The sequence below is a fragment of the Ovis canadensis genome, chromosome 2 (genome assembly GCF_042477335.2).
Source record: "Ovis canadensis isolate MfBH-ARS-UI-01 breed Bighorn chromosome 2, ARS-UI_OviCan_v2, whole genome shotgun sequence".
Taxonomy (NCBI): Eukaryota; Metazoa; Chordata; class Mammalia; order Artiodactyla; family Bovidae; genus Ovis; species Ovis canadensis.
Window position 1 is genome coordinate 62,270,922 of NC_091246.1, and position 11,739 is coordinate 62,282,660.

The 11,739-nt window shown below is 36.0% G+C and overlaps 1 protein-coding gene across 2 annotated transcripts in view; it reads left to right on the forward strand.

Annotated features, from left to right (window-relative positions):
* The window catches only part of CARNMT1 (carnosine N-methyltransferase 1), a 39,558-nt gene extending 27,916 nt beyond the window's left edge, over positions 1 to 11,642 (forward strand). For both annotated transcript variants that reach the window (XM_069576349.1, XM_069576350.1), the window contains exons 7-8: positions 8,273 to 8,376; positions 9,052 to 11,642. In XM_069576349.1, the coding sequence (XP_069432450.1) occupies positions 8,273 to 8,376; positions 9,052 to 9,153 (206 nt within the window). In that variant the 3' untranslated portion in view covers positions 9,154 to 11,642. The remainder of the gene's footprint in view (positions 1 to 8,272; positions 8,377 to 9,051) is intronic.
* Positions 11,643 to 11,739: the final 97 nt, after the last annotated feature.

Here is an 11,739-nt window from a genome sequence, read left to right on the forward strand (position 1 = left end):
CATGATAAAATGGCATTTACATTGGTAAATTCATAACATTCCTGTGGTTTGGGCTTCAGTCATGTGGACTTGGAAAATTAGTTTCATCTGTAAACTGAGAATGTGTCCCTAGCCCCTTGGGGACAGTTTCAGTCTAACTTATGCAGATGACACCACCTTTACGGCAGAAAGTGAAGAACAAAAGAGCCTCTTGATGAAAGTGAAAGAAGAGAGTGAAAAAGTTGGCTTAAAGCTCAACATTCAGAAAACTAAGGTCATGGCATCTAGTCCCATCACTTCATGGCAAATAGATGTGGAAACAGTGACAGACTTTATTTTTTCGGGCTCCAAAATCACTGCAGATGGTGACTGCAGCCATGAAATTAAAAGATGCTTACTCCTTGGAAGAAAAGTTATGACCAACCTACACAGCATATTAAAAAGCAGAGACATTACTTTGCCAACAAAGGTCCATCTAGTCAAGGCTATGATTTTTCCAGTGGTCATGTATGGATGTGAATGTTGGACTACAAAGAAAGCTGAGCGCCGAAGAATTGATGCTTTTGAACTGTGGTGATGGAGAAGACTCCTGAGAGTCCCTTGGACTGCAAGGAGATCCAACCAATCCATCCTAAAGGAAATCAGTCCTGCCTGAATATTCATTGGAAGGGCTGAAGCTGAAACTCCAATACTTTGGCCACCTAATGCACAGAACTGACTCATTTGAAAGACCCTGATGGTGGGAAATATTGAGGGCAGGATGAGAAGGGGAAGACAGAGGATGAGATGGTTGGATGGCATCACCGACTCAATGGACATGAGTTTGTGTAAACTCTGGGAGTTGGTGATGGACAGGGAAGCCTGGCGTGCTGCAGTTCATGGGGTTGCAAAGAGTCGGACATGACTGAGCAACTGAACTGAACTGAACTGATGCTTATATAGACCAGAATGTCAGTATATTCATATGTAATGAGAAATATGCCCACTAGCCATTCTGGAATACTAAAAAGTTATATTGGAAGTTAAATTATGAAAAATTTGCCACAGTGTATGAAATTAGAGTTGGGAATAGTATTAACTTATAAAATGCTCTGAGGGGTGTTTAAAGTACTCACTTGAATGTTTTCCAGGTTTGGGAGAACTAGTGAGCTTTTCAAGGGAACTGTTATGTATGCATACATTCTTTGGGAAAGGCTCTGATTTTGCAAAATGCAGAAAAAATGCCTATGCATCCTGTTTATCGATTTTTCATGGTGACTAGTACCCCTTAAATGCGTTTATATGTAATTTAGTGGGGTGCAGAAGTGTGTTTGTGTATGTGTCTGTGTGTGTACACTTGCCCTGATACATAGTTGGATAGTGGAAGGCAGGCAGTTACCAAAGTGAATCTACCTTCATCTGGAAGAATTAACAAGTTAAAGTACCAAAGGAGATCTTTGTAATGAGAAATGGAGCCTATTAGAGTTTAAAGCACTGTAAAGCTACAGAATTTTTAAAAACGTGAGAGATTGCCTATGAAAGGTAGATGATTGGACACATTGGACATACATTAGTTCCTCATTGAGATCATGTTAATAGTTCATAAAAAGTTATAAACATGGATAAAGAATGGCAGGATGTCATCAGGGGACAAAAGAATGTAACAATATTTCAGAAGATAGGGTAGGTGGATAAGTTTTGCAAAGAAACCAATGTGAATACAGCCAGTTGACCTGGAATAACCGTAGAAAATGAGACACCAAATGAAACAAACATAAATTGAGTCTATATGTAGGGAATAGCTGACCTCCTCCAAGACACCCACCTTATGTGCATTTCCAGACCATGCTCAGCCAGGAGACCAAGTTTAATTCACTGGAAAAAGTGAATGGAAAAGGAGCAGAATTTATGAAAGCATGGCCTAATAAAGAGTGAGGATGAAATATAGGACAGAAAAGAAGAGGATCAATTAAAAGTCTGCATTGGAATGATTGGACCGTGACCACCAGTTACCCTACTTCTACCCACAACACCTCCCTACCCTGCCTATAAAGCTTTTTGCTGGGGTTTGGGTACCAGCTGTCTGTTTTGCATGGATGTAAACCATGTTTCTTTAAGTGGGCATATTAATATAGTTACTGAGCTTTTAAATGATTGTATGGTGGATCTTTTTCCCTTAAATCCTTTCTGTATCTTTATGTTTTAGATGCATCTCTTATATACAACATATAGTTAAATTTTGCTTCCCTGGTGACTCAGCTGGTAAAGAAACCACCTGCAATGAGGGAGACCTGGGTTCAATCCCTGGGTTGGGAAGATCCCCTGGAGAAGGGAACGGCTACCCACTCTAGTATTCTGACCTGGAAAATTCCATGGACTGTATAGTCCCTGGGGTCACAAAGAGTTTTACACATATGAGCGGCTTCCACTTCACTTCATCTAGTCTAATAATCACTGTCTCTTAACTGGAACTTTTAGAACCTTAAGCATATAAATGATTTAAATCAACTTATCCCAGATTCAGTAAAATGGGATCTCCTTCAAGCTGGCTCCTGTGTCCTTTTGACATATCCCTGCCATTGTCTGAGCATCTTCTTTCTGGCATAACTAGGTATTCTGGGCTCATCTTCACTTTTTCTGCCTGAGATCAGCCAGTTTTTCCAAGGATTCCTGGTTCTTTTTAATGGGGAATGGTATGTAGAAACAAAATTCTGGATTCTCCCACTGTGTCATGGTGTTGCTTCTAGGCCCTTTTATAATTATATGTATGTATCCTTCTATGTCTATAAACATGAGTTCATGTTTATAGACCATGAGTTTATGCTGATACTTCTAGTTCCATAGCGACTCTAGGTATGGAGTACAAAGTTGGCATATAGCTTTCAGCACATTTAAGACTTCATTCCAGCAGCTTCTGTTTTTGTTGTTTAGAATTCAGCTATTTTAATTGTTGCTTCTTTGAGTAATCAGTCTTGTTTTTTAAGATTTTCACTTTGTAGTTTTTTTCAGGCTCAATATTATGTGCAGGTGTGAATTGTTCTTTTTAAAAACTATACAGTTTGTTGGGCTACCTGAGTCTGTAAAAAATTTTTTCATCAGTTCTGAAAAATCTTAGTTTAAAACAGATCTCCACTTGCCAATATGAGACAAGCACAGCATCAAAATAAATAATAACAGTTATTATTTCTTTGTATACCTCCTCTCCCACATTCTTTTTCTCTTCTTCTGGAAATGCAGTCAAATGTACTGAAGACCTTCTCACTCACAAAGCTTTCACTTTGCTTTATTTGCTATTTTTTTTCTTGTTTTGTTCTGTCTGTCCTGCATTCTAGGCACTTTATTCTGACCTGTCTTCCCATTCACAATTTTTTTCTTTCACTGTGTCTAACATCTGTTTCATTTCTCTTTGGTGGGGACTTTGTGTGTGTGTGTGTGAGGTTATTTTTATTATTTTGTTTGTATGTTTTTGGTTAGCTATGCCATTTAAGACGGAGAAGGCAATAGCACCCCACTCCAGTACTCTTGCCTGGAAAATCCCATGGGTGGAGGAGCCTGGTAGGCTGCAGTCCATGGGGTCGCTAAGAGTCGGATATGACTGAGTGACTTGACTTTCACTTTTCACTTTCATGCATTGGAGAAGGAAATGGCAACCCACTCCAGCGTTCTCGCCTTTAGAATCCCAGGGACGGGGGAGCCTGGTGGGCTGCGGTCTATGGGATCGCACAGAGTCGGACACAACTGAAGCAACTTAGCAGCAGCAGCAGCATGCCATTTAAGAATGTTCTGTTCTCTGCATATGTTTTCTCAATAGTCCTTACTTCTCTGAAAATAGTGTATTTTGTACGATAATTGTAATATCTCACATCTTTGCAGGTCAGCCTCTGCCTTCTCTTGTTCCTGCTGGCTCTTGCTTATAGTTGTTTGTTTCCCTGGGCTATAAGATGCAAAACTGTACATGTAATATCTCATTCTAATGCATCAAGGAAAGACTGCAAGGAGATACTTTAAGTTTTCAAGTGGTTATCTGTGTTTACTAGGATTAGACATGGGTTTGATTTTATGTTATTCATATTATTTTACCTTTCTGTTATTGAGCTTACATTATACTTACAGTCAAGGAAAAAATGTTTCTTTGCTTCTGTTATTGCCATTAAAAAAATGTGAAGACAAAATGGATTAAAAACCTAAATGTAAGAACAGAAACTATAAAACTCTTAGAGGAAAACAGAGGCAGAACACTTGATGACATTAATCAAAGCAAGATCCTCTATCACCCACCTCCTAGGGTAATGGAAATAAAAACAAAAGTAAACAAGTGGGACCTAATTAAACTTAAAAGCTTTTGCATAGGAAAGGAAATTATAAGCACGGTGAAAAGACAACCCTAGGAATGGGAGAAAATAATAGCAAATGAAACAACTGACAAAGGATTAATTTCTAAAATATATAAGTAGCTCATACAACTCAGTACCAGAAAAACAAACAACCCAGTGAAAAAGTGGGGTAAAGACCTAAACAGACATTTCTCCAAAGAAGACATACGGATGGCTAACAAACACATGAAAAGATGCTCAACATCGCTCATTATTAGAGAAATGCAAATCAAAACCACAATGAGATATCACCTCACACCGGTCAGAGTGGCCATCATCAAAAAGTCCACAAATAATAAATGCTGGAGAGGGTGTGGAGAAAAGGGAATGCTCTTGTACTGTTGGTGGGGATACAAATTGATACACTATGGAAGACAGTATGGAGATTCCTTAAGAAATTAGGAATAAAACCACCATATGACCCAGCAATCCCACTCCTAGGCATATATCCTGAGGAAACCAGAGTTAAAAAAGACACATGTATCCCATTGTTCATTGCAGCACTATTTACAATAGTTAGAACATGGAAGCAACCTAGATGCCCACTGACAGATGAACAGATAAAGAAGTTGTGGTACATATACACAATGGAATATTACTCAGCCGTTAAAAAAGAACGCATTTGAGTCAGTTCTGATGAGGTGGATGAACCTAGAACCTAGGTGAAGTGAGTGAAAGTGAGTGAAGTGAGTCAGAAAAAGATAAATATTGTATTCTAACGCACATATACAGAATCAAGAAAAATGGCACTGAAGAATTTATTTACAGGGCAGCAATGGAGAAACAGACAGAGAATAGACTTAGGACATGGGGAGACAGTGAGATATATGGAAGGAGAAACATGGAAACTTATATTACCATATGTAGAATAGATAGCCAACGGGAATTTGCTGTGTGACTCAGGAAACTCAAACAGGGGCTCTGTATCAACCTAGAGTGGTGGCATTTGGAGGGAGTTTCATAAGGGAGGGGACATATGTATACCTATGGCTGATTCATGTTGAGGCTTGACAGAAGACAGCAAAATTCTGTAAAGCAATTATCCTTCAATAAAAAAATTTTTTAAATGTGAAGAGACAGGAGAATTGAGAAAGCAACTCCTTCAGGATTGTGATAGTGTTTTATTCATCTTTATATATTCAGTGCCAGGCATTTGCTTGGTGCTTGATAAACATTCCTTTAAAGAATGAGCTGGGGACTTCCTTGGTGGTCCAGTGGTTAAGACTTTGTTCTTCCACTGCAGGGGGCGCAGGTTCAATCCCTGTTGGTGAACTCACATCTTGCATGCCTTGTGGCATGGCCATAAAGTAAATTAAAAGAATAAAAATTTAAAAATAGTAAAGAATGAGTATAATAAATGTGAAAAACTGCTCGGCCTCAAGGAAATGCAGATGAAATTATGCATGGCCTATCATTTACTCTTGCCAAATTAGCAAATACTTAGTTTAATAAAAATACTTAGTGTGTTTTTTCTTTATAATTTAGATTTTTTGAGGAGGGGTATAGTTGACATTATAATAAGTTCACTTTTTTGAAATGTATAACTTGAAGTATTTTGGAAGCTCGATAATCATGCAGCCATTACATCTATCAAGGTAGGGAACATTTCTATCACTTGCCCGAAAAAGGTCTCTTCTGACCCTTTGTAGTCAGTTCTCTCATCTTCAGTATCTGGCAGGTAGTGCTCTGTTTTATGTTATTATAGTTCTCACTTTCCAGAAAACCATATAAATAGAATCATACAGTAAGTTGCTTTTTGTGTCTGGCATCCTTCACTTAGCATAATGCTTTTGAAATTCATCCATTTTGTTGCATGTACCAGTGGCTTTTTTCTTTTTATCACTGAGTATTATTTCATTGTATGGATATACTACATTCTATTTATTCTTTGACTGGCATCTGATGGACATTTGGGTTGTTCCCAAATTATTATGATTATGAATAAAGTTGCTATAAACCCTCAGGTATAAACCTTTGTGTAGCCACAAGGTTTCATTCCTACTGGTAGAATTGCTGGGTCATATGTGGAACATGCATGTATAACTTTACAACAAACCACCAACCAGTTTTCCAGAGTGACTGTACCATTGCATTCCTGCCCCTTGTTAAGTAAGTTGTTAAAAGAAGTACTTAATTGCAGTTGTGAGTGAAAAGTACTATGTCTCTATTGGAAAGCATTTTGGCAGCCTGAATCAAGTTAGTAAAAATACTTACTCTCTTTGACCTAGAAACTCCACTGCAAGGCATGTCTTTGTAATATATCTCTGAAATATAAGCAGATATGTTTGTTGAAGTACCATTTGTAATAGGAGACTGAAAAATACAAAGCAACTGTAATGGTTGTCTTCAGGTGGTAAAATTACAGATGATTAACTACATTCAGTGCTATGCTGGGCATTATAGTGGATTAAAAAGAAACATAAGACATGTTCCTTTGTTCATGTAGCTTGTAATGAAACACAATGTTAGCAGAAGTAAAATATGGTCTGAGTCTGTAAGAAGTATAGGAATGTGTTTATGTAAATGTTATAAAACAGTATTGTAGGAGGTTCTTCAAATAATAGAGGAGGAACAGCATATGCTTTAGTACTGGAGATACTTGGCTGTGAGGCTCTGCATTCTTTAATAAAAGAATGCTTCAAAAGCTTTGGGATGATCTTGGATACAACAGGTACTCAGTAAATGGTAGCACCTTCCATTTTTACTAGTACTAATAAAATTTAACAGGAACTTAACTTTGATAGAGTAGTTTGGTGGGGAATCATTACTGTCTTTTGAAAAGAACACTAATATATAAATTATAGTTATTTTATTCTAGTGGTTTATGTACAGTAAAAAAAAGAAAAGAAAGAAAAACCTTTTAACCCTTACTAAGTTCCACAGAGTGGTCAGCAGTTTGGGAACAGCAATTTTGTCTTGTTTGTTGCTTTTATCTCTTGTGTCTATTAAACACATGGTAAGAGGAGTTGGGTTGGGTGGGGGTGTGTGAGTTGGTCTCAGGATTTATAATTAACCCAATGAAAGTAAAAAGATTGTCTAGTCCCTTAGTATAACTGTGGAATGATTATGTTACCTGGATGAAGTGGATAGATTGGGCAAAATGTGAGATTTAAAAGAATGAAATATCTGGTTTGAGTCAGATAACAGTTCCTTGGATATCCAGAGTGAGAGAATAGTAAAGGGGGGGATGTCATTTTTAAAAGTTGTAATAGTTGTGGTTAACCTAGCACCTTCTGTATGCATGGTGTGTTATATCACATTAAAGTCATGTTACAGATGGAGAAGAATTAGTTGGTGTTAGAGCTGGAATATTAACTGTGCTTTAAAAAAGCCAGCTTTAGGTGGTCCATTGATTAGGACTTGGAACATTTATACTGTGGTGGCCTGGGTTCGATCACTGGTTGAGGAACTAGGATCCCACAAGCCGTGCAGCACAGCCAAAAAAAAAAAAAAAAGCCAGCTCTAGTATCACCTTTTCCTTCCAGGAAGCCATGCCTATAACTCTCCAACCACCCTTACCCCTATACTTTTTCCTGCCCAGTCTGGCTTGAAGACCCTTCTCTGTTTTCACAAAATAGTTTGTAACTGCAGTTTTGCATATACTTATGGAATTACAGGATACCCTTGCATTTTGGGGACCTGGTATTCTGTGATTCAGCCACTCCTTCAGGAACTTACAGAGTTATAGGTGTAAAGCCCATGACGTGGAGAATCACAGTGCAAGGTTGTTACACCAGAGGGACTCACTCCCTGTGAATGTAGACCTGGCACTCAAATGGCAGTTTTAGGGATACTTGTCTTTCGCAAATGTAACAGTTCTTTACTTCTCCTTTTTATGTTTCATCCTCTGCCCAACTTATTACTTAACTTGGGAGTTCAGTTTAAACAGCTAGTGGTGCATGTTTATATTTAAGTAGTGTCATAATATCTTTAAATTATAGGTCCTCTGCTGTACCACTTTGAAAATTTGGCGAATGAACTTTCCATAGAATTGAGCTATGAGGATATAAAAAATGTTGTCCTGCAGTATGGATTCCAGTTAGAGGTAAGGATGGAATGAGTATTGTCAAAGTTTAACTTTCAGAGCACTCAAACAGGAATGGTGATATCATGGCAGTTACTGGCTTTACTTCTTAACCTCTTTTGTTTTCTAACCCATGAAGTGAAAATAATACTTCTTAGCTTTTGGAATTATAAGGATTTGGGATAATGTGTATGTAAGTGGAAAACTGTCATACCTAGTGTAATCACCTTTCAATAAGTGGTAGCTGACCATTATCATAATACTGGCTTTTGTAGACAGATTGCACGTAGATGGGATGGAAGGTCAGATGTAAGAGGGATATTGTTTACTATATGTACATTTGTACTGTGTGGTCTTCCCTTATGTGATTATAACGATTCATGATACTTCGACTATTGTTTTATTTAGAAGCATTCGATTCATTTAAAAAATAAACAACAGGTTTGTTCTTAAAGATAAAAAGAAGCAATATATTATAGTAGTTTAAGAGTTCAGGCTCCAGAATTAAAGACTTCTTGGGCGTGAATTCCAGATTCACCACTTACTGTGTGACCTGTTGTTTGTAAACTGAGATTACTTATAGTGCCAATCTTAGAGGGTACGTATGTGTAATAAATGAATAATACACAGAATATGTTTAAAATAGCACTATCGTTGTAGTTTTCATTATCATTATGATTACTGTTTGCATTTCAGGTGGAAAAAGAATCTGTCTTGTCAACGTATACTGTGAATGATCTATCCATGATGAAATACTACTATGAATGTGTTTTGTTTGTGGTCCGCAAACCACAATAACAGTCTCAAGTGATTATCATCAAGAAAAAAGTTTAATAGCAAATGCTGAAATAAACAACTCAAAATCAACTATCATAATGACAGGACACAACCTCAAATCAGTGGTGCCTTCTTATTCCTAACAAAATTTAGAAATAGTGTCTATTTTCTTAATATGTCTATCGCTTTTTCAGAAATATACTGTGCCATGCATATTTGTACTACACAAGTAAAAATGGAGGAAATGTCTTCAAGTATACTTTTTCCTTGAAGCCCAGAATTATCTTTCAGTAGAAAAAACTTTATTTCCAGTGTCTTCATGAAGCTGTCCATTAAGTCTGCCATATGAATAACTTATAGTATTGCAATCCATAAAAATCTCCCTTTTTGTTGTTTTATGTGCATCATACATGTTATTGTTAGAGTCTAAGGATCCTTTGTCACTTCCAACATCTGGAATTGGGATTTTGTTTACTTGGAACCTAAGCAATCTATACAGAAAATGTATATCCTTTTATCATTCAAATTATTTTATTTTCTAGCTCAGCTAGAAAATATAGTTAGCATCAAACATTTGATCTTTACAAAATGCTGAGTTTATAGGATCAAATTAGTCTTCTGGTTACACGAAGTTGAACACTTTGAAAGCATACTCATCATGGATCACTCTGAAATATATGAGATCTCAGCATTCTAAGTGAGGCACACAAGTATTTATTAAAGGTACTGCTAGGAAACTGGGAAAATAAGAATAAAATCTGCCCATTTGAAATGTATGATTTCTAACTATAAATTTGTCAGTTAGATGTTTACAATAATGTCTTTCCTTTAGATTACCTGAATTACAAAAGCAAGCACTTTTTTTTTTCCGTTAAAACAATTATATACTAGTAAAAACTGTCATGATAGTATTAATGTGGAGAAATTTTCATTATGAAATTTAGGGATAAATTACTGCCCATGGTCTGTGTATTTAATATTGTAAGCAGCAGCCATTAGTATAATTTCAGATTAGTATCCATTTTGTTCCCTGATAGCTATAGCTAAAACAGTATATGCTGCTTTAAATTTCTACCTCTAGCAGATCTTTTTTGGAGGGAGTTTTCCTTTGTATTTTTTTAATGTTTATTACCCTGTTTTCCAGTAGCTTGATAAATAGATGACTAATTTAATGTGTTTTAACCTTTTCTTGGAGAAAAGGGAGTAATATTGAATATTTTCATAGATGGTTGTGATGACATAAAGTGACCTCTGTGGCAATTTTAATAGACTTAATCTCAGTAATGTGCTGGTAACATAAATGTCATGTTTTCATAGGAAAACTTATTTATAAATCTTTACACCTTTATTGTCAGTTAGGTGAGGGGAGTCCTAGTGTGATTTGACATCTTACCAGTAGGATCTTTTCTGCATACACTACAGGAGCGCCTGGGCCCTTTATGCCCATGATGCGATAAAGGATTCCATTAAGTTGATTTGTCAAGTTATGGACACCTGTATGTAATCTACTGAATGTTTCTGAAAAACTATTTCTCTTTTTTTGTGTTCCTGAGTACTTGGCAGATGTTCATTTAGTGGGAATTCTGACCTACTACATGGATGAACTTGAAATTAATTGCAAGGGAAAAAAAAATGAACTTATTTTCTTTTAAAGAAAGAAACTTAAAAAGAGCATAAGTATTTCTAAAAAGCCATTGAAAGGAATGCATGCTGTTTGTAATTTAGAAATGCTTTTTATTCACTGATAAGTATTCACTTTTTAACAGCTTGTATCAAAACAAATGATTTTGGTTTTCTCATAAAGGGCAAAACAGGTTGACACCAATGGGTTGGCATTTCTTAAAATTTTTGCTATCAGGTTTTATCCTTTAATAATGTTATTTGTACTTCTAAATTACAGCTTTTAGTTAATTATGAAATCAGTTATTTCATTTGTTTCTTGATTTCTCCTCCATATTATGAATGCTGTTTTAAAAATATACTACACAAATTTGCATCCCTTTTTTTCCCTTATAGCTTTTGTAGTTAATATATTCTAAACTTGAAAATTGTGGTATCTATCAATAATAGAGGTGTCACTGGAGGATTTAATTTTCTATTATGTGTAGAAATAGCTACTAAAGTGTGTAAGCCTTAAAGTTTAAAACATTTTTCTTAAATAACTATACACAGATTTTTCATTTATTCTCATAAAGTGGGAGGAGATAGGTCATTGTGCTTGCTTTGGTTTCTTTTTTTATTTCCATAATATGAAGCAGTACAGGCTAGGGTATGTTAATCAAGTGAGCAAGATGAGATATGTAAAATATAAAGAGAAGCTGTATAAATCACAGTATAAAATATTAAGTTTGGGAATTGTAAAATGTACTGTATTTATATGTAACTCATTCTAAAAGTTACCACAAAGGCTGAATTGGAAGCTTCATGTCTGCATGAAATTTCCTATATTTTTAATGTGTATGATGGACTTAATTTTTCTTGAATATTAAAATCTGACAATTGCTATGAAACTATTTGCTTGCTTGTTTCCATCTAACATGGGATAACCATAGATATGGGAATTTTAATTAATTGAGAACAATACATTTAGACCCTAGGATTAGCCTT